The sequence below is a fragment of the Larus michahellis genome, chromosome 4, assembly GCF_964199755.1.
Source record: "Larus michahellis chromosome 4, bLarMic1.1, whole genome shotgun sequence".
Taxonomy (NCBI): domain Eukaryota; kingdom Metazoa; phylum Chordata; class Aves; order Charadriiformes; family Laridae; genus Larus; species Larus michahellis.
This window is the reverse complement of record NC_133899.1, coordinates 78,327,834-78,351,212: the sequence shown is the minus strand read 5'-3', so window position 1 is coordinate 78,351,212 and position 23,379 is coordinate 78,327,834. Positions and strand designations below refer to the sequence as shown.

Below are 23,379 nucleotides of genomic sequence, written 5' to 3'. Positions count from 1 at the left end.
CGCTAGGACCCGGCGAGCGGCGGGGGTGCGGGAGCAGCGCGCCTGCGCGGCGCTGTCCGGCGAGCGGGCGGGCTGCACCGAGCCGCCCGGCAGCGGCAGCGGCGGCAGCGGGACGAGCAGCGGCGGCGCCGCGGGTCCCCGCCGCCCGCACCGGCATCGCGCTCGACCCGGCCCGGCCCGGCCCGGCCGCAGGGGCAGGGGCGGCGGCGGCGCGGCGGGAGGGCGGTGCGCGGCGCTGTCCCTTCAGCACCGGCGGGAGGGGCGGGGGCGCAGCCCCGCTGGACCCCCCCGGGGGCTGCAGCCCGCCCCGGCGCCCACCTCCGCCTCCTGCCCGGCGCCCCGCAGCCCCCGCCCGGAGCACCTGTGGGCAGCGCCGGCGCTGCGATTTTTCTCCCCCCTCTTTTTTTTTTTCTCCCCCCCCCCCCTTTTTTTTTTTTTGTGCTTTTGGCCACGTCCAACCAGGGAAGGGCCCTCCCCCTCCGGCACGTCCCCGCACCCGGCACCGCAGCGCCCGCGCTCCCGGAGCATGGCCCCCCCTGCCCCTGCCCCTCCGCCGCCGCTGCAGCTACCACGGCCCCCGAGCGTCTGACTTCAGACGAAGGCGGTGCAGCGCCGGGAGACACCGGCACCGGCTTCCCCTCGGAGCGGCCCCCGGGGAGCAGAGCTGGCCGGGGCCCTTCGCCCCCCGCGGGCCTGCATCGGGGCTCGGATTAGGCACCGACTGCCGCCGAGCAGCCGTCCCCTTATGGGCTTGCTGCCTGCCGTGCTTGCTTGGATGAGTCTGCGACATGCCTAATAAGAGACGAGATGGGCCAGGGCGACGAGAGCGACCGCATTGTGATCAACGTGGGAGGGACTAGGCACCAGACTTACCGCAGCACCCTACGCACCCTGCCCGGCACTCGGCTGGCCTGGATCGCCGAACCCGATGCCCACAGCCACTTCGACTATGACCCTCGCACGGATGAGTTTTTCTTTGACCGGCACCCGGGCGTCTTTGCCCACATCCTGAATTACTACCGCACTGGCAAGCTGCACTGCCCCGCGGACGTGTGTGGGCCCCTGTATGAGGAGGAGCTGGCCTTCTGGGGCATCGATGAGACCGATGTGGAGCCCTGCTGTTGGATGACCTACCGGCAGCATCGCGACGCCGAAGAGGCTCTGGACAGCTTTGGTGGGGCACCCCTGGATAGCAGTGCTGAGGACGGAGACATAGATGGCACCGGAGACTCTGGTGATGGTGAAGAGGAGCTGGAGATGACAAAACGCCTAGCACTTAGTGACTCCCCAGATGGCAGGTCTGGGGGCTTCTGGAGACGGTGGCAGCCCCGCATCTGGGCACTCTTTGAGGATCCCTACTCCTCCAGATATGCAAGGGTAAGCTATGCAATCAGCACCTTCATCAAAACACTCGAACCTCCCTTCAGTCCCACTTCCTCCCAGCATCATCAGGGTTATCTCCTCTGTCAGCGCAGAGCAGCCATCCATGTGTGTAGCCATACAAAATTCATGCATAGGCTATGAGGACATAACCCATGCTCTCAAGCAGGCCCCATGCATGGGCCACGAGTGGACACCAAGGCATGAGCTCATGTACTCATATGTGGGCTTCCAGAGACCCTTATTCTCTAAAAACCCACAGCCTGGGGCAAGCTCCCATTCACGGGCCAGGGAGATCTCCATTATACCAGGTAATTTCCTTCAATGCACAGATTTTTACAGTCAGTCATCCCCCACTAAAGAGAGACACCTTGTCCATCCCTCTTATGAGCTAACGGCTCTCTCCCCTTTACAAGATGGAAAAAGGATCACGGGAGCAGGCAGTCCCTGGGAGGCCAGGGGATTTAGAGAGTTTCTCAGCCTGGACTGGAAAGGGACTCTGTTCCTTTCTCTTTTCTCATACGTACCATGTTAAATATTTATGATCATGCTTTTCTGAGAATGGGTAATTCAGTTCCTCACTTACCTCCTTACTCTGTCTTTTCCCTTGAGGTAAATGCAAAGTATTAATCAGAGAAGAGGGTTCATTCATGTGGAAGGGACACTGTGGTTGACAGGTTTCTTGCCTGGCTACTGAAGGGCAACTCCTCCTCTCCTGGTGCCTGCGGTTGTTTTGGAAAGGGAATGCACACGGGTGCAGTTCACAGCATAGCTGTGGATAAAGATGGTCTTAAACAGTCACGCAACTCCTCTAAGAAGGCACCTTTCATGGTGTCACATATGAGGATAATTACATTAATTAGGGCCTGATTCTGCTCCTGAAGTCAAAAGTAAAGAAAACATTTCCTTCAGGAGCAGCATCAGGATTAGCCCCCAAGATACCCATATTGATAAACAGGAAAACAGATGAAGGATAGTGCCTTCACAAAGAAATTGGTTTGGATAGCTTCTACTCCTCTCTTAAATGTACCTTTGTTACAGCCAAATTGCTGCCAGCCTTCGGTAGGGATGAGTGGTGCTTTGGTGTGGGAGGATGATCAGTGTTTCTGACGAGGATCAAAGAAGCAAGATCAGATTAGGGAGCAAATTGGATGGATGGAGGAAAGAGAAGTGGAAATGCAGGGAGCAGGGACAGGGAAGCTGGTCATGTATGAATGGGTGGTGGAACAGCAGCTGCTGGAGACTTTTGGTCTGAGCAGAGAGTTCCAGCAAGGAGCCACCAGGTCTGACTGAATGAATTGGGAAAGCTGGAGCAGAGCCTGGAGTTATATCTCGGTGCATTTCTAAAGATTCTTTTTTGCATACCCTTTGGAGATTTCCCTCCTGAACAAAGAAGTTAATATTTTAAATGAATTCCTTTAAACAGCATGGAGGATAAAGGAATAATAAAATATTTACCATGAGATGAAAGGATGATGCTGTTGAATTGCAGCTTTCAAATCACTGATTTCTGCCAAGGGAACATGGAAACGGAGAGGGAAGGCTGGAGGGTATCCTTCAAAAGGCTTAGTTAGCTTCCTTTAATCAAGCCCAACATTAGCAGGCGTTGATTTGAATAGCAGATCTCTCTGGTGCCCAGGAATCTGTTGGTGAAACACATTTCAAGTCAAAGCAGTGTGCTTGTCCAAGACTTTGTGGAATGGTCCAAAAGCCAAATGGATAATGCTGTCCCGATGAAAAGGATACAAACAGAGGCTAAAACACCCCTTTGCTTGGAAGCATTATGATACTTTAGGTCAGAGGACAAAATTTATAACCAATATTAAGAGTCCTTGTGATGTACAAGCTGTAGGATATAAACTCCATTTTCTAATTCTCTACGGGTATTTTCATTTAGGAATAGGCATTTCTATAGTGACTTGGTGGTTTGGGGTTTTTTTTTTTGCACTGGATGTTATACCATTTATTCACAATTATGTATGCATACCTGGTAGAATTCAACCCCTGATTTACCTCTAACTTGTTCTTTCCTTAAAGGATTGTTATACTAGAGAAATATGAATTCTGGGCAAAGTTGAAGTGTATACTGAATATTTCATGGGTTAAATATGATTCTTTAACTTGTATCTATGGAGACGTAGGCCACAGGCATTAATATTTTGCATGAAGGAAGATGGCTTTCATCATCAACACATGCACACACTGTCCATTAAGACGACATTATAAGAGACTTAACATTTTCTAATAAAAGCCGTATGTTATGGTTATGGATGTAAAAGGAGATGGGAGTTTGATTTATGCTCCTGTAACCTAACACAGACATTGCAAAAAGACCTTCAACTCACAATAGCTAATTTACAGTAACATAATTGATAGCATCATTAACAAGTGAATGGTATATTAGAGCAATCATTAGCAAAGTACAGTCAGGCAACAAATCCACTGTTACCTCACCTTTCATTGTGTTTGCTACTTTCAATTGCAAACTGTATTTCAGTCATGCAAAAATCTAAATTCACATTGCCATTTTGTTGAAAAAATACATCACAAAAATTTGTCATCCTGATTGGATGTGGGACTTCTACTAATGGTGGTTATTATATACGTTTGGTGTTTACATATGGCACCAAAATGTCTGTCAAAATAACACCTTAATATAAACATCAGTTTACATAACCATCATACTGTTACACTGGGGCAAGTAAAAGCAATACAGTATATGAATTTTAAGATAAAATGAAAACCTGCATATCTGAATAAAGCAAGATTTCTCTGGACTAATTCAGTGAATGTTTAGTAACTGTCTACGGAAAACTCAGCATTTACTCAAATCTAGCCATTCTTGGAGCATTTTGATGGACACTGCTTACAAATACAAGTACATTTGACTGTTTTGCTTCACCAGCACCTAACTCATACTAAATTACATCTGTTCTCATTGTAGGTGGCCAGGGGAGACTGGAAGAGCATTTGTGTATGTCAGGCAAAATCAGCTAACTCTGCAAATTTTTTCTATTTCTAAACTTACTTCGAATAAAGCATAAGCTCCCAGTCATTAATCGTTTGTCTTCAGGTGCAACATAGTCAACCGTTTCTTGTTAAAACAATAGTGCCTGAGTTTAATTAAATTCTAGTTTTCTAAACACTAATGTCTTAAATAAGGTAGTTCTTTCTAAAAATATTAAATACTTCTAAAAATTGCGTTGTCTTCTAAATTTGTAATAAGAAAAGGTATCTTGTTTCAAATCATATATTACCTTAGACACCTACCTTAATAAGATAAACGGATGTCGCACTTCTCCATAACTTAAAGAATCCACATTTGGATAACGGAGGCAAAGTCTGGTACCTGGAGGTCTGAACAGAGTAATAGATAAGGTGATGGAAAAGATCAGATTTACAGAGATACTGGGGGCATAGGCAGACAGACAGGTGGATTTTCAGAAGCATCTGATCAGGCAGCTAAATATCACTGCATGTCAATGGATATTGTGCACCTCAATTGGTGAGACATTTCTTTAAAGCTTATTAGAGCTGTCTTTTTTGCATGGTCAGGCAACTTTGTAAATTTATTTTTCATAAGCAGACACAAAGGGGGAAATAGAGTCACACAGAAAGCTACACAGATACACTAAAGCAGCATATCTCATATTGTAATAGAGTTCCCGCCTTCCGCACTCATTAGACTTCACAGGCCCTTCAGTACACAAATGTGTGAAAAATATTTTCCTAGCATCTTGTCTCCTTTATATTTATGTCTGGTCATGCTGTTCTTACACTAGCGAAACTCCCACTGACTTCCTGGGGAGCTTAGCCTGCAGGTATCTAACATCTTTGCTCCCTTCCCTCTTGTTTTCCCCAGCAGGATAAGGTTGTGTTTGTGTTAACTCACAGTCATTAGGTTTGTCAGTGCTTGGGAACCAGGAGCTTTCAGCTGAGATTCTGCGCTAGTGCTCGCATTCAAATTGGACAGTTAAGCTTCATTAGTGAACCCTCAGGAAAGCTTTTGTAGTCCTTCCAAATAAATATTTTTACTGTTTTAAAATAAAAGCTGCTTGGGATCCTATGGAAAGTCCTCAACGGCTTGACTTGCCATCCTGGCATATGCTATACAGCTCTCATCTGAAAGAGGAAAGGCTTATGGCAAAACTCTCACTCACCCTTCCCTCGTGTTCTCCCTTCACATTCTGCAGAAGGATCTGCTTTCCTCAGTGGGTGATTTTTGAAGGACAAGTTTCCGACACTGAGAAGGAGACAGGAAAAAGGATAGTTGGGAAGAGATGAGGAAAAATGTATTCCCCAGGGATTTCTTCCAGCTGTCTTTTGTACACTCCAGAGCATTTCAACCTTGTTGTGTTCATTTAAACTGATTTTTCTCTATATAAACTACATCACGTAGGTACGAGAAAGCTTATGGGATTTGAGTTCCTGAATAACCATAGTGTCTTGGGTTATAGAGACACTATAGAGTCTGGGGTGATTTCTGCTCATCCTTTACCCTGGCCCAGTACAGCTAAACTCAGAAATTGGGGAAGTATCAGGGGGTGGGAATGGATACTCATCGCCTTGCACAAGGGGAACTTATTCTGCAGCTGTCTGACGCAGGACATGTTTCGCACAGGAACACTCCACAGACAGTGCTCCGGGGGGTCCCACCAAGCGTGAGCAGACAGGGAGAGAAAGGAGGAGAGCTGCCCCCCACGCTTTCCCCTTCCCACAGGCATCCCATCTCCCCAGAGAGAGATTTCATCAAAGGGGCCCTGATGGAGTTGCCCTTCCACCTTGGGCCTTTCTGCAAGGTCTCCCCTGCAGAGACATATCTAATCCTGCACTGAATCTTGCTGCAGTAATTCTCACCATATACTTTGACAATTAACGAGACAGCCTAATTTTAACTGCACGCTGCATTACAGCTCTGGAAAAATGAGAATCTTTCCACATTAAATGAAGTTTCCCCTGCACTTGTAGTATAATGGAATTACAGACAGACATCTATTAACGACCATTCTGTCATTCATTATTAATATAGTTCCTAAAATCCCATTTTATTCCTATTTTCTTCCATCAAAGGACATGTTACTGCAAATCCTTATATAACCCATTAGTAAGCATGGTATAGTCTTCTCTGCATCCTGTCCAAAGAAGCCTTTGCAATGCCAGCTAGAAAGTGTTCACCACTCACGTGAAGTCCCATGTTCAGCCCCTATCGAGTTAGCCAAGGTGGGAGCAGGCACGCTCATAAATAACTCCTGGGAATTGTCCCTCTAACTTCAGAAGTAATACATTTTAAAACCATCACCAAAAAAAAGATCATAGCAGCTGTGCAGGATCATGACTTCATTGGTCTGAGTTGTTCAGAAACACATAGGAAGATATGATGTCGGCCCAAAACATCTCACAATGTCTTTGAAGTCACAACCTCAGAGGGAGATGAGAGGGATGATGTTATCCATCTGAAAAATCTATGGCTGGCTAGTACAGACTTAGCAGTTTTAATTCAAGGAAGGTTTTTTAAATCCATTTGCCTATTTCCAATTTTATTTCTATTATTCTAAAACCTTAAAAAAGAACAGCATCTGTTGCCATTTTATTTTTTTAAATCTTACTTAATTTTAATGTTTCTAGGTTACAAAATTTACTTGATTTAGCCAAGGCTGTGATTGTATGGATCATACCATCATATGCATACACATATATATGTCTTCCTATCACTACCACCTCCTACGATGATGAGTGGGATTTCCATATGAGGAAGGACTTCTAAATTAAACCGTCCCGAAATACTTCTGAAAATGTAACCTTAGTGCCACTGAAATCAATATGAATTTAGTGACTGGTTTTGGTATGATATTTGGCCCCTTCTCTCTTTAATTCATCCCTATGTGCCTTCAATTATTTTCTTTGCCCTTCTCCTGACATTTGCTATTTTGGCTTTGGTTCGGAAAAAGAGGCAACAAAATACTGGTATCCTCTGTTCGTATATCATGAGACAAAGGATGACAAGATCTATGGATCAATTATAATATTTCTATTTTAGAACTGCTCACAAAAATGTGATATATTGGACTACACCTAGGAAGACTATTTTTCCATCTTGTTTTTCCTTCTGCTGTGCAGCCTAGTATTCATCGGTATTCGTCTTTCTTATTTTTAAAAATAAGTGACTGATCTGTGTTTATTTATGGTAATACTTTAGTAAAGTCTATACATATTGCTTTTCTTTTAACATAAGGAGAGATTTTAGCAAATCAGCAACAGAGGGCCCAGCCTTACTGTTACTGAAATTCAGTGCCAAAATTACCACCAACTTCAAAGATAGAAATGATTTTTCCTGCAGTGTTGTTCAAGATAACAAATTAATTGCAGCATACTGCTTTTTTAATAGATACATTGCATATTCCCATTCCGAAGCACTGAAGCGCAATAGATCTTAGCAATTTATTAGGAACATACATATTCAAATATATATTTTCATAATTGTTTAAAGACATGAGCATCTTGAGCACATTGCATCAAAACATAGAGCTCTAATACTGACAAAGGTCTTCATGATTGTACTGGCATTTTTTACTGCAAAGGGCTATAGAATACATCCCCACTCAAACCACATGACTTCAATTAATGTTCAACCAAGTCGTAGCCAAGCGCTGTATTTCATAATCAAAAGGACAAGCAGGGGTATTCAGATTGAAAAATTGGGCCCTAATTGATAATCAAGTGCATAATTCTTTCTCATGCAAATACAGATGGCAAAACTGAGTTTCCATTTTGTATAGGCTTGATTTTATGAAATTTCAGTGCATTTTGGGGGGATAAGACTAATAGAACAGCCATTTTGAGATCTTTGCAATTGTATTACAATGAGCTTCTCACTTACTATATGCTGAATTTGATCTGAGGAAAGAACAGTATTAGAAGGCTGACTTGGCTTTCTCTACCGAATATTGCATTACATAAATATGTGATTCACTCCAAATGGTACACAGGAGTGTTAGGATCGGATGAAATCAGAGAAATCTATGAATCCATGGAGAACCACCCCCTCCCCCCGAAATATAAACCGAATGCTGTCATTTCTGGAATAATTTTTACATCTGTCTCCTGTGCTCAGTAAGGACCCAGATTTTGCTGTCTTCACTCCTACTCTTGTAGTGATAGCTTACTCCAGGAATATCCCTGTTTCCTTCGGGCTGAGAACAGGGTACTACCCCACACGGGTAAAGGTGAAAGGACGTAGCCCTAATTGCTTTTCATTTTTTCAGATATGATTTATAAGATACAATGGGGGCTCTAATAAATCATGCTATAAAATTATGAATAAATCTCAGTCCAAGGCTTTTTGCAGTGATTGCTTATGATGTAAGACCCTTTAATGACAGTAAGTTAAAATTGCATTGTAATGGCCCTTTGTAAATGCAATAAATCTCCGATTTCAGTGCACTGCAGACAGCCAGTGATGTGTGTGCTGCACACGAGCTACCAACACAGGCACACGCTGCTGGCACACACTTACGTAATTTTGTTGATAGTTCAGGAGCAGCAGCACATCTTAGCACTGCTAGATTTACTTTGGGAAAATGTTCGGTCAAGACCACTGTAGTGTTGTGACCACATGAAACGGTTTAAAATATCCCACTTGCTGTTTACTTGAAAAGCTGGGAAAGGATGTCCCTTTTAAGAATTAGTAAAATGGATTATCTTGTTTTAAATAACAAAGGCAAAAGCTGTTCCTACCGAGTCTTATAATTTCTCAGAAACAAATATGAGTTAAACCAGGCATTTTAACTGCACAACCAAACTGAATCCATCTATTTTCCTGAACTTCCTGGATCACCTACTCAGCATTCACAAAAAAAAATTAAAAATGTGCACAGAAATACACCAACAGAATAATAGCTCTTTGTTTCAACTGCAGCAGAATCCCTATTCCTGCCCACTTTGGTCCTCCAAAAACACATTTAAAACATTATCTGCATTTCCTTATTCAAATACAGAAAGATCTGGTCAGTTCAGGTCCCTTATTATTTGACAGGCATCAGAAATGCAGCTACAGATTTCACTTTGAAAATTCATTCCAATAAGCACGTTCTGTTTTTCAGTTTGGATTCTTGCAGTCTTCATTATGCTGGATCAATTGACAGGTATAGGCGGTGGAGGCCAGCTTTGTGATTTACCCAGCTATTAATTAAATGAAAACCTTCCATCAGAATGCTTCTAATTTGACAACAGACTTCAAAAATAGGGAGAAAGCCCTAAAAATGCTGAGCACCTACAACCTCCAGCGGAAGGGAGGTCATGTCTTATAGCAGAAAAGGACATGGGCAAGGAGTTAAGAGACCATCAGCAAAATCCCACCCCACCTCATAGGGCCACTGCCACAGCTACCACTGATTTTAGTGGGATCCAGCCAGAGACCCATGCAGACCTATTTCAGGAAAAATTTTTCAGGACAAGGACAATTGTGTAATTGCCACAATACTCAATGCAAAAGGGCTTGCCTTCACAGCAGCCTCTGATCTCTACTCTAAAAACATGACAACATCCTATCAGCCACATCATGCTATTCCTGTTTCTTTTTTTAGCATGGATCTCCCCATTGCTTATAGTGTGGAGTTTTGCAAGAAATCTAGTGACAGTACGTCTTAGCACTTCTCGGGAATGTGTCCCGCATACTGCGGAACTGATTTTAACTCAGGCTTTTTCAGTAAAGCGCTTTGTAAGGACAAACCAAGAACAACCTATGCTAGCTCAACCAATACCAAACTGAGTCAGTTGCTGGGGGTGGTGGTGGGGAGTGTTTGGTTTTCTTTTTTTGGGGCGGCAGCAGATCAGCTTGTATCTGAATTTTGCTTAAGCGATATTGAAATTTAGCATTCAGCTGATAGGAGTTTCAGTGTTTATCCTACCAAGAAGTCCCAAAGGTGCCAGTGATTTTATTAAAAGACCTAATGTAAATTTCAAAACCGTATAGATTACTCGAAATGTTAGTTATGTCTAAGCAGCAGGAAATCAATAGTGCAAAAGTGCATTCACTGTTTTGGAGAACCTGCTCCTCTAAGAAAAGAAGCTCATTTTACCTTGTAAGTGTCAGTGACGTGAACTAAAGGCAAATGAAAAGTTTGAAATTCAATAGCAATTCTATAGTGTCTTCAACTGCAAACCACAAATTTATCTTCATGTATATACTGCCATGAGCTACAGCACTTCCTCCCAAAACTGCGCACTTACTGTCCTCAAAGGATGTCTTGGCTAGGACAGCAGGGTAAGCCTTTGTTCTTATTATGTGATCTTTAACGTTCATTCAGAACAGTCCACACATGTCCGCAGGAATATACACAGATCTGCATGGTCTGAATTTACGAGAAAGAAAAAAAAAAACCCAACCTAAAATAAACGCCAAAACCTGAGATTTGGACAGATGATTGCAAGCAACTGAATTAATGCGGCTCGTCAAGCGAGCATTTCTTAGCACATCTGACTAAAGTCATTATTTGTGCACCCTACTTGCTTGCATATGTTAGCTCTGAAGAATCCGCTCAGGGATTTCAGCTAGTATCTACAGCGTGCCAGTAGTATGAAGGCAGGCCATATTCGTATAGCTCAGCACCTGAAAATTTGCAATGGCACAAGCTCACAAACAGCACATTATATTAGCTCATTAAGCGACGTCATTTGGATATGCTTCAGCCCTTCTCATTTGCTATGAATTTTACTCCGTGTGGAATCATACAAGACATTTAATCTTACTACGTCATATTCAAAATAGGAAAACAACTTTTCTCAGGTTACTTGCTTTGCTTTATTTTGTCTCTCCCTTACTATGTGTTTATTTCAGTAACTAGCACAATAAGGTTATAATCTCTGTTTACACCTCTAAATTCTATTGCCATTAAACCAGCAAGTTAACAGTAAGCATCTCTGGGAAGAATTTACACTATACCCAGATGCAGTGTTTCCCAAACCAACCTGGACTGGAGCAGAAGACCACCCAAAGCTATAATTCTTCAAAACGTGTGGTATTAGCTGTGCCAGCTAGTGCAAAGACAGCAGGGTTGGGCACCCACCATCTCTCTCCATCACTCCAGCGTCATGGAAATCTAGTGGTTAGTTCCTACATCTTCACTTCTGAGGCCAGAATCATGAAAGGATATAGCCATGGGAGTTCAAACTTACAATTCCCAAAACACTAACCTTGCAGATGTAATTTTTTTAAATGCATATTAAAATTTCCCAGTGCCTACAGTATTGTCTCTGCCTGTGCCCAGAACTGCTTTAGTATTATTGGCAACTGCCTTATATCAAAGCCTTGTTAATGCCCATAATTTTTCTTCACTAACAGGCACGGACTTTTAAATATGCTTGCCGAATACAGACCGAATATAAGCTGTTTTCAAAAACACGCTCAAATGAAAACAGGAGATATTAGTACTGTGAAACAGTTCCCCGGATGCAATAATCCAGTGGCTACATTTTTTTGCTTCAACTGTGAAATTTCAGGTTTAAACATCCTCCTTGAACTGCAGGATTTCAAATTTTCATCCATCTCTGCTCAAGAGACTTCCCAACTTCAGACAGCTGCATAACCCAGGCAGTTAGTGAAGTTGATCCAGTTTGCACGGAATGAGGAATTCACAAACTAATATACTGGGTATGTGGCAAAGCAGCATTTCCCAGTAATGTTCCTGTGTGGTAATTCTGGGCTACTGGTAATGCAGCAAGATTAAGGGCAGAAAACAGATATATGCAGTGACATTGTCAGAGACAGCACAACTTCAGCATGTGACAATGCTTGGTTTTTATTTTCAATCACTCACTAGTTCGAAGCTGGTTCCTGTTAGGAAATAACCGAATGTTGTCATCATGCGGTTGACTGCAGGATGACCCAGGTGCAATGATTTAGTGATCTCTGTGCAGCCCCTATGGAGGAGGAATGTACAAAACACATAAAAAAGTATGAGATGATACACAGTAGTAGAGGATACAGAGAAGTAGAACTTTTTCACCCCAAAGTCTGAGCAGTTCTGCCACACTGGAAAGCGAGCTCCAAGTCAATGTAAGGACACATCACATAATTTGTTTTGAAAAGACCTACATTTCCCAGGGCTATCAATCTGTCACCTTTCAGTCATGCCATGTAAATATAGCATTCTTAAAATCTTTAAAGATTGCCTTTTCATCAATATTTTAACATAAACATTCTTTTAATTTAAATGGAAACTGATCACTTACATTTTATTACTTCTTAATATTTCAAAGTGCATTATAACCATTAAAGGAAAGTGATCTGAATTAAACTATTGCCAGGATAAATTTGACTTGGAAAAGCATTAGAACAAATCTTTGCAAGATTAAGGCCTTTTACAGCATGTATGCTTTAGCTCTGGCATTAAGAACCAACACAGAAGTGATCAATAAACATTCTAGCTATTACATTCACTGCCTTTATGATACATGTAATACTAGTTCAAAATCATAGTGGAAACTGTGAAGGGTATATTGTTAAATATCCCTCTCTACTGTAATTTACCTTACATATAGGAGTCTTGCCAGGGACTCTAATGAAGCAGAGGCAGTTTTGCAGTTCTACCATCTGTTGTCAGATCTACTCCTGCTGTAACCGAAACACAATTGTATTAGAATTTAGAAGTGACAAATATTGAAAAAAATATTTTCTTTCATTGTTTAAATAGCTTTGCTGTGCAGCCTAAAGAACAAAACTTTTGGACAATGATAGAGTAATGATAGAGTTGTTCTGCATAACTACAACACAACAAAGAGGTATAAATAAGAAATCATGTTATATTCCACAGCCTTCAGATTTTAATTCAGGGTAACACATTCTATTTTTATATCCTGCAGAAGAAAAAAAAGATCAACAAAAAACCCCTTTAAAATATAAATAGCATTGCAAATTTTAAAAATGCTACATCTATGCTATCTAATATAGGACCATAGCATCAAATTGCAGAGTACTCAGGAACTGAATCCTCCTATCCCTCTTTCCATCCTAAGGAAGGACCTGCAGGGTAAAAATTGCAAAGAACACTACAGTTTAGCTTCACTTATGTGCAATGGACTAAAAATGAATACTTAATATTTATATGAATCATTGTCAGTGTCAAGTAAAATGAGGCTTATAAAAATAGAACCAAATCAGGGAATGAGTTTTAAGACTCAGTGGGTAAATGCTTCTTTACGTACGGTATTATTTATAGGTATTTTTCTAATCTGTTCTGTCATCTTGTCTCTTAAATTATTAGAAAGGGAGAAAGGAGGGACTACGGCAAATGTAGATGAAAGAGGAGTCTTACTGGGAAGTGTGGCAGGAATATGAGCAAAAGCCAGGAAGTTTGGAGCTGTGTTCCTAGACCTCTTGTTCTTTGTATGTTCTACATGAAAACCATTCCAGCCTATTTTGTAATTAAATATGTACATTTTTTTAACTACTGTCTTGCAACAAGAAGAATAGTGTTTTCAAGACGCTGTGTTTGGCATCCAAAAGGCCCACTACTGCATCTGAAAACATGCTGAAAACAAGGTAATCACAAGCAGGTTTTTAGACACTGGGATAACTGCTATGTCAATGGGCTTGCTAAGCCTTGGAGACCCTGCAGTAGCAAAATTCCTCCTTAGATATAAATGTTGATCTCACAAAGGAGGTTGCAACAGGAATTTCAGCGCCAGAGCCTGATTTTCATAGCTCCCCTTGAAGTCAGTGACAGCTGCAGATTATCTCCTTAGGCTGATCCCCAAAGGTTCTTAAGCTAGGCATTGAAAACTTTTAAAAATGTCAGTTGTGATAGCTTTGTGCATCTATTTATCATCATCTGATAAGAAGACTGAGATAAGATATCTCAGATAAGGAGATATCTCCTTGAATCATGAAGGTTCTGTGAGTCATAACTATTTATGAAAATCCTTTAAAAAACTTCTACAAAAAGGACAAGAAATAAACAAAATATCGTTAGAATTTAAGCAATTATTCAATATTGAAGTGCAAAATATCCAAGACAACAAGTTTTTCCTGCTCTTGACTTCAGCATCAAGGTCTAATTCAGACCAGCGAGAAATTTCATCTAATCTCTTTTTATCCTGATTGTCCTAAATCTATTGTGGAAGTAAGATGTACATGTTTACAGGTATTTTAATTACAGGAATTGTGGTAAATTTAAGCAGAGATCCTAGACATGAATGTTAGGAACAACAGCTCTTTTTTTTTTTTTTGCCACAAGGATATCTGACTACATTGTTCATCCCAATAGCCAACAGGTTTCATTTAGCAATGCCAGTCTAACATGTAATTTCCACTTACGGTAGCTGTGGGCACATCGTTAATTGTAGTAACTGCAAAACTTCTAGTAGAAACCCCTTTCTGTGGCATCCCCTGCTTCTCACTTTGACAGCTTTAGGAAAAGAACAACAACAACAAAAAAGACATTTTTACTATGAGCTTGTACATGACCGTCCACATACAGCAGTAGTTTGGTCTAAAGATCTTCCTACAAGAGCTGTAATGTACACAGATGGCAAAGGGCTCAGAAATACATTCAGAAAGGTGCAGTAGACAATTTACGTGTGGGAACTACGTTCACAAGTCCTGTACCATGTTTATTGAGAGACCAGAAGCTGTATTTTGAGAGGCATATCAATAAAGATTTGGATACAAATGGAAAAAAATACATTCTCATTCACTACCTGCACTGCATATGATACTAGCTGTAATCAGGAAAAATTTCAAGATGACACGAAGCTATCAAGCTGCATAATTCCTGCTAGTGCTCGCTGCAAGTGCTCACCGCAGTCCTGCTATTAAAATGCCCACAGGCCACAAAAACACTCTTAAGCCAACTCACTAGCCCAAATTACCAATTCTTCTAGTTAACAAAACTCACCACAGGCTTGCAGCTTAGGGTAGAATACATTTTTTTCTTAAAATACACCTACCTTCATCAAAATGCTACGTAGTCATTCATGGTTTTGAATCTCCCTTTATGCTGTGGCAGCGATTTTATTTTTTAAACACACACATAGAAAAAGATGAGCCAAAAGTAAAGTCACCATGCATGTCTCCAGCCCCTCTTTAACATTTATTCCACAGCTTTATTTGTCTTTCAAATCTTGCTACTCATGAGGGTTGTGAGGGAGGGAAAAGGTTGATGAATTTTTTTGGGTTTGTGTTTTTGGAAACTTTGCAGATGATGTTTAGGAAGCCTTCTCACAATACACAGATTTTTTGGCTAAGAAACAGGTTTTGGCATATCAACAGTATTATATGTATTCTGCAGTTTCAGATCTAGAGCTGGTCAAATAAATGTAGATACATTTTCTTTTTGGCAAGAAAAGATGTTTTTTTCTCCCATTTCCCCCCCTCCTCTCAAAGAAGGTTTATTCAAATTTTCTCGCTTTTCACCGTAAGAAAAATACCAAAAGTTTTTTCCCCCCAGTATTAGTTTTCTTTGTCCCCTCACAGTTAATAAAAAAGTGAAAAAGTAAAATGGTAGGCAGAAAGAAAGAACAAACCAGCAAAGTTTAAGACAGAATGACTGAAAGATAAAAATAAAAGAATTTTCTGCACAAAATTTTGTTAAAATCTTTTCATAAGGAAAAAGCCTTGCCAGTTTTAAGTCTGCAGGACAAATACGACAAATTTTGTTGAATGTTTTCAAGGGAAAAAGAATCGCTTTTTTCCAAATTGCTTTTCTAATTTCCAGTGAGTTATTTACAAATACACATCATCTGCTTGTAGTCCTTTAGCCTGTTTGAAGTGGGGGTTTATTGTTTATTTGTTTTTAAATCAGTTGAGAATAAAAACAGGTTTCCATGTAGATCAGGAAAATACAGGCTTGCTCATGAATTTTTCTTCAAATGGTTCTCAGCCTGGCTCTGTGTTTCTCTAGTCCTTTCTGGACATGAAAGTACTCTTCCTTTTTAGAAGGATCAGCATCATCTTGTCCTTCTGATTGTTCCTCTTTCACCCAGAGGCTGTGGTACCAATTCTTTTTTTTAAACAACATTTTACTTGTTGTTGGATAACTGATCTCTTGCTCACAGAGCATGGGATGCTATGCAGTGGAGGAACTGCAGTCATCATCAGACATTAGAAGGACACTCTTGAAGTGGAACTACAGAAAATAGTGGTTCCAATGTAAGCAATGAGAAGGAAAATGCCTGGAGTAGGGTGTACCAACTGTAAATAGCAGATGGGAGGAGGCTTCAGAATTAGAACAAATCACTGCGGGGAGAAGGAAGCCTCACCCTTCAATGTTCACTAGACATTGAAGAACAAACAGTGTTGGGACCCTGGAAAGGGAATGTAGGATGACAAATCACCAGCCCGCTAGTGGAGAAACAAGACTGTCAAGAGCTTGAAATCTCAGTCTGTGGCAACTTACAGCAAATCCTTTTCCAGCAAGGTGAGAACAACCTAATCAGAATAATTCAAATGAGTTAGCAATATGCCAGTACATTCTGCGTGTGCCGCGAGCAAGAAAGCAGCCCTCACAAGAGCCCAGGAAGAAGGGAATTTGCAGTAATAAATTTTGTGGTCAGAAGAGCACATTTTGCTGTTGTGAGCTTGCCAAAGAATAAAAAAAAGGGTTAGGCTCCACAGTGAAAAGCCTCATGTATTATCACCAGTGCTAGCACTGGAGAAGCCTTTGCTATAAGGACATTTGAGGATTTTGGACGGCATGTTCTGATGCACTCAGTTTTTTCTGTGGCCTGTGAAGGTCAAACACCTTAACGGCTGGCACAAGAGCTTGTCAGGGAAAAAAAAAAAAAGAAAAAAAAGAAAGAAAAAAAAAAGGCCAACTTAATCTCTTTAAGAGCTCTAGGGCAGAGACTTCCATGTTCCAATGTAGCCAAACCAGCTTTGCTTCTTAGCAGTCCTGCACAAGAATTATGGCCTTCACCACACGCACAAACTCCTTTCAGCTGTGATCCAAGACTAAAAGGGATTTCAAGAGAAAACAACAACTGGCCTAATAAATATATAGGGCACTTGTGGAAGTGAGAGGGAGCCACATGCTCTTCTCTGTCATATTAAAAGATGCCATGCAAGTTTCCACAGCTGTCCCCGGAGGTATTATTCTGGGGGTGATTCTCATTGTGCATTAAATCCCTGGGACAATTAGCACCCCTTCGCCCTTGTTTGATGACATCAATTGAGAAAAAAAAAAGTCTAGAATAAATGGGCAATCTTTAATTGAGAATATATGCTGTCTAATATACTCTGTTCACTGAGGACTCCAATATGAATATACATTTAAGATTCAGTAGCAATACAGTGATGGAGCTGATGCAACAAGGAGAGATGAGGTATCAGACAGAAGTGGTATGATCTTGTGTAGGAAGCACGGGAATGCACCAACTCTTGAGCTGACTTCAAATGTGACCTCTGGCAAATCACAGCTTCCTGATAGTGATTTACATCTACAATCAGGATAATAGAATATTATTTATGCACTTCTTCTAGGTAATTAATCTCTGTGGAGATTAATTAACGTTTGCCCAGTAATGTGGAAATAAATTGGGGATGCTGGATGAATTTCCAGTATCGTGTTTGCTTTAAGCAGGTGAAGTGAGGACAGCTTTTTGACACAGAAAGAACTAAAGTTGTTCTCAAAATAAATCAGAGGCATCAGGAGGCAATTTTATCTTTGCTTCATTCTGATTATTCAGCATTCCTCAATAAGATTGACAGGAAATGAGAAGGCAAAGCTTTTGTGAGTCAAGGATGTAAAATTTAGGAACATTTAATACTGTATCTACAAAAACCTTTCTAAACAACAGTTAAAAAACGCAGAAGAATCTTTTTGCTGTTTCAGATGAAAAATTAAAACGACACACCCAGTAGAACATGCATAACACATTACTGACAGATCTACTGAATAATTTTTAATTAAATAATGACAAAGTTTAAAAATGAAATACATATATCCCTACATAGACATTTTAAAGCAAAACGTATAAAATTAAAGCACTAGCAGACTTAATCATACCCTACATTTTAACTGGCCCCAGTCTGCAGCAACCTCATAAAGCCAGAAAATAGTCTAAGTGAATTAACCCATCGTCTCCATAATCTGTGTATTCTGAATAGAGATTTCAAATTGAAGGAGCAAGTTACACATCAGCCCTGAAGTGGCAATAGAATGAACCCTTGATTTTTATCTTGGCTGTTGTCAGAAAACACATTGCCTTCCCTGAGCAGGCAGACTAAGTATGGGCTGAGAGCTGTGTCTAGCAAAGTGGGTCTCTTCCAAGAAGACCAACACCCTACAGAATAAGATGCCAGAGCAGATGCTGTATATGCTGAAGCCTGACATATGCTGAAGCTCCCTGAACAATCACAGAAAGGCACAAACTGGGAGTAGCCACCTTTTCCTCATCTGGGTTGGCTTTAGCTTCAGGATCATCTTTGTATTATGAGACCTCTGACACAAAGGCATGAGACAGATACTGAAGATAAACTATTCACTTTCTGAGGAAACATTCAGCCAGAAGTGGCAGAAGTATTGTTACAGACCAGGATGAGAGGCAAAGAAGTCAGAACAGACACGCAGAATGACACTTGGACCTCTTCTGTCACTGGCAGTTTGTTCGGACAGGGAGTAGCCTAGTTATTCCCCTGCAGACTTAAGGAGCAAGGCAGATGATACAAGAGTTGCATATCTGCTTTGAAGATACCATTCTCTTCAAAAATACCCTTTGACTAGGATGCAGACCATAGAGTGTGTTGGAGATATGTGAAGAGCACAAGACCCACTTGCTGGTGCCTCCTTCCACTGTAATAGTCTGGAAATTCTTGCTATAGGTGAGCAGAAAATGGCTAGGTGCCTTTGATACCGCTCAAGGGCCATTGTGTTCCTCAGAAAATGCACTGTTTTGAAAAATTATTTCTAACTTATATTTACCATGGTTTTGTTTCTTTATGACATACAGGGATGGTCAGAAATTGCTTATATCCTTGTTGTCTAGCTTAAGGGATCAAACGTGTCAAATTTGACCTCCCTGTTTTTTTTCCCTCCTCTTCCAAATGGAAGAACAAGGGGAAACTGCTGGAATTTTAACAAAAAAACCCTTTCTTCCCCAGCGTTCACTGATTATAATTAATGTGAAGTTAATCAAAACTCAAAGCAAAACAAAAAAAAAGGTCAGAAAGCAATTATATTAGAAATACGTTCCCCAGTCAATTGCTTGCTTTTCAGGCTTTAGCAATGTTGTAATTTCAATACTTATGCAACCACCACAGAATTTTCTAGGTCTGAATTTTACTTCAAGAGCAGAAACTTCTCACCAACCAACCCATTCAGGTCCAAGCCCAGGAACTTTTTTCTCATAAGGGAAAAAAAAAAAGAAAAGGACTGAGCTTCCTTTTAAGTCTCCTTCACACTTTCAGCCTCCTCAGATGCCACCAGTGCATCACAGAAGAAACTATCAGGCACCTTCCTTCCTGCTTACTGCAGATCAAGTCAAGGGCATTTTGAATCATCTGGGAGACACTGCCTCATAGCACACAGCCCTTGCGGAAAGAAATCCTCTGGGGAAATCAGTTTATGGCAGATTTCATATTGTGCCAGGTTAAGAGCATAGGTATCCCCGTCCTTTTAGCACAGCCTGGAAGAAATTGTATTTGCTAAAGCTACATAGCCACAAAGCATACTTCAAAAATCTACACCGTAATCAAATGTCTGCTTGTAACATTTATGACTTGGCAGATTGACTTGCACATCAGGCACACATTTTGGTGGTTAATTTTGAGCCCTAATGCAGCAGAGCAGTCTTCTATCTGGCTGGTGTCTATCCTTTTCAAAAGGCAAAGGAGTGCATAAATTACGTTTAAAAAGAGGTAGGCATTTTCTACCCACAGAGTGGAGTCACTGTAGGTGGATTATTATCCAGGAATACCGAAGAGGTAGGAAGTCTGTGATTTAACCCATTCTTTGTAGTCTTCTTGCTTGCTATTGTTTTTACTGCTGACAGCCTGAAATTATCCATATGATAGGATTTTTCAGGTAGTTCAGCAGCACAGCAGCTGCATTTCAGACAGTCAGCAGGAGTTAAAGCCCTAAAGCAAGGATTTTATTCTGAAAGAATATCTGGTAAGCCCTGCAGTAGCATCCCGTTGCCTCTGATGATGTTGGCAACTATGAGGTTTTTCCGGTTTACTCCTGTTAATATTTCCCTCACCAGACCCTGCACTACAAATTCCAAATATTAGCAGAACAGGATGAACTCTAAACCATCTTTCAGATGACCATCAGGATTTTGATGCCTATTTCTTATGCATTATCTTTACTACTGGAAAAATAGAAAGCAATAGCTTTCACACTGCAAACTGAGACATTTGAACGTCAGGGTATGGGCATGACCTTTAGCTAATACAAATAGGCATAGAGATGTTCAGCTGAACAGAGCTACCTGCACTTACTCCAGCTGAGAACTTGGCCTTCTATATGTGAGCTCAAAGGAAATATTCTGAATTGTGATAACGAAAAATAACGGTCATCAGGGCTGAGCAACCCTAAATTCCAGTGATTTGCCTACAAATTGCCAATAGTAAGCATCTTAGAAATAGCCAAAAAAGAGGAGCATTTATAAATGTTTAAGATGAGTTTTAGATTGTCTAGGTGTCACTGTTCAACTTCTACATTTAGTATTTACGCAGAGAGAATATTTTGCTTATCCATTAACATCTCTTTTTCCAGAAATTCAAAATATTTCACAAAAATTACTTAATCCTTTCAGTATCTCTAGTGGGATATGCAGCAACTCTTCCAATTTTCTCACAAAATCTGCAAACTGAGCCATAGAAAGCACCCAGTTTTTTCTCGAGCTAGTCAAAAGAAATCATTAATAGAAATGAGAATGGAATCCTGCCTCCCACTGCTTAAAAAAACCCCAGGATTTCACCAGACTCACCATTGTAAATAGGTCTAAACAGGTCAAAAGCAACTGTGCCATGCTTAGTTCCAATGGATGCTGCTCTAAAACCTAGTATTTCTTCTCCTTGATAATGGTAGGAAAAGCTCAGTATTTTCCAGGCAGATTGGCATCTGTCACAACCTTGGTCTTCTTCCCCAAATACTGATTTTTGTTCTCCAGAAAACAAACAAATATCTTACTAGACTCACTGAGTGCTACCAAGATGCAGGCAGGGACATAGATTTGTCCCATTCCCTCCTGACCACGTTCAGGGAGGAGGCCAAGAGCTGCTGGCCGATGCAGCTTCCAAGAGAAAGAGACCAGGCAAGGTGAGCCAGACCCGCCTTCTGAGAGAGGAGAGAGGGGATATTTTGGTATTGTAATGAAAATAAAAGCTGCGCTATGTTAGTCAACAGAGCTGGTCATGCTTGAGGATGCTAATGAGAAAGGAATCCCTCAAGAGGGGAGAGGAGTGCAGAAACATTTCACTCCTCTCCTTGGCAGCAACACAGCAGCCGCCTTTCCCACCTTCCTCTTTGCCATCCTCTGCGCGTGCTACCCTTACTGATTTGGCCATACTGGCTTGCAAGCTGCTCAGTTTCAAACTATCGCCAACAAACTGAAATTCTTATTTCTACTCTGAACCTCGGAGCACTCAGCAGAATTTCCATCATAGTCAGACATCTTCTGCCACATAACAAAGGATACTAAACAGTACCAGAACACCTTCACCTTCCTTCAGCAGCTTGTGCATGAGATTGCCTAAGGGTCCCAATTTTAAATCCCATACATGTGGAATTCATACCTTCACATTCCTGTTTCTGCTTATAGGAATACTTCAGTTAATCAGTTGAGATCAGCCGTCATACACGGAGCATTAAAGTTCAGGCTCCTTCCTAAACAGAAGCCTCGGCAATGACTTTCTGACTACCTTAAACTCCTGAGGTAGCTCTCTTAAATAAAGCACTGCTCGGCTCTTCTCTTGGAGTTCTTGAGGAGTAGTTGTATTTTGTTTGATAGTTGACCCCTGCCACCCTGTACTTGCTGGCGTAGCTGAGCTGAAATTCTTATCTGTGATCTTGTCATGGCTGAAATTTTTATTTTGCAACTATTTCCACTTTCCACCCAAATAAAAGTGAATAAAAAGCAAGGAGAATTTTATTTTCCCAATCTTTTGTAACACAAATTACAGGGAATTATTTTAAGATAACATATGAATTAAGGGCACCAATCAGCATAAATCTAAATTCTGTTTCAAGACTGCCAAATGCTGCTGCTCAGGAACAGATAGAGATTTCCAAAAATAACTTCTCTACCATGAAAAATTCACACAAAATTCCCGCCAAAAAAACCCCAAAATTATTTAAATAGCATACTACAGCCTTCATTACTTTATTGTCCTGAATGTTATTCAGTATTTTCTTGGAGGAACACCCAGAGACCCCATTAAAGACCAAGGCTGTGCTATGCTAGCTCATTTAACTAGGGAGACTGAGATTGCTTTCAGTGGTAATCGATATGAGTAAAAGACCCTAATTTATATAGATACATACATCCATCTATATATTCAAACTCTGAGAAACATTTCCTTCTTTTTTACAAATGTGAAGCCTAGCTGAAGACTACAAAAGACATCCCTCTACAGAAAACAGAGCAGAGATCCTCTCGCAGCATTAACCTCTGGGATCTTAAGTCATTACATTTTTAAAATTAGGAAAGTTACTGGGATTTTTAATAAGTTTTCATACTCTTCTTGAGCCCTGAAAAGATGAACCGATAGCACCTATTCATTTGTTTCTATAGGTGTGGCTTATGAATAATAGTATCTACATGTTTCCAAATATTTCTAAAGCACTCAAAAAATAGTTGTTTAACATAGTCCATACAGCAATTTGCGGTAATGCTTTTGGCCTCCTAGATCAGAGTCCACCACTCAACCCAATTTTCCCTTTGCGTATTCCTAAGTTTGTGCCTCTCTAAGGATAACACCCGTGGAAACAGGCATTTAAATGCTATTTCTCAATACCTGTAGCTGTATTTTCTTTTATTGCCTATATACTGTACCTTTTCTCA

The 23,379-nt window shown here is 41.0% G+C and overlaps 1 protein-coding gene across 6 annotated transcripts in view; it reads left to right on the top strand.

Annotated features, from left to right (window-relative positions):
- Nucleotides 1-345: 345 nt before the first annotated feature.
- Nucleotides 346-23,379, top strand: part of KCNC1 (potassium voltage-gated channel subfamily C member 1) — a 137,080-nt gene continuing 114,046 nt past the window's right edge. For all 6 annotated transcript variants that reach the window (XM_074585798.1, XM_074585794.1, XM_074585796.1 and 3 more), the window contains exon 1: nt 346-1,377. In XM_074585798.1, the coding sequence (XP_074441899.1) occupies nt 808-1,377 (570 nt within the window). In that variant the 5' untranslated portion in view covers nt 346-807. The remainder of the gene's footprint in view (nt 1,378-23,379) is intronic.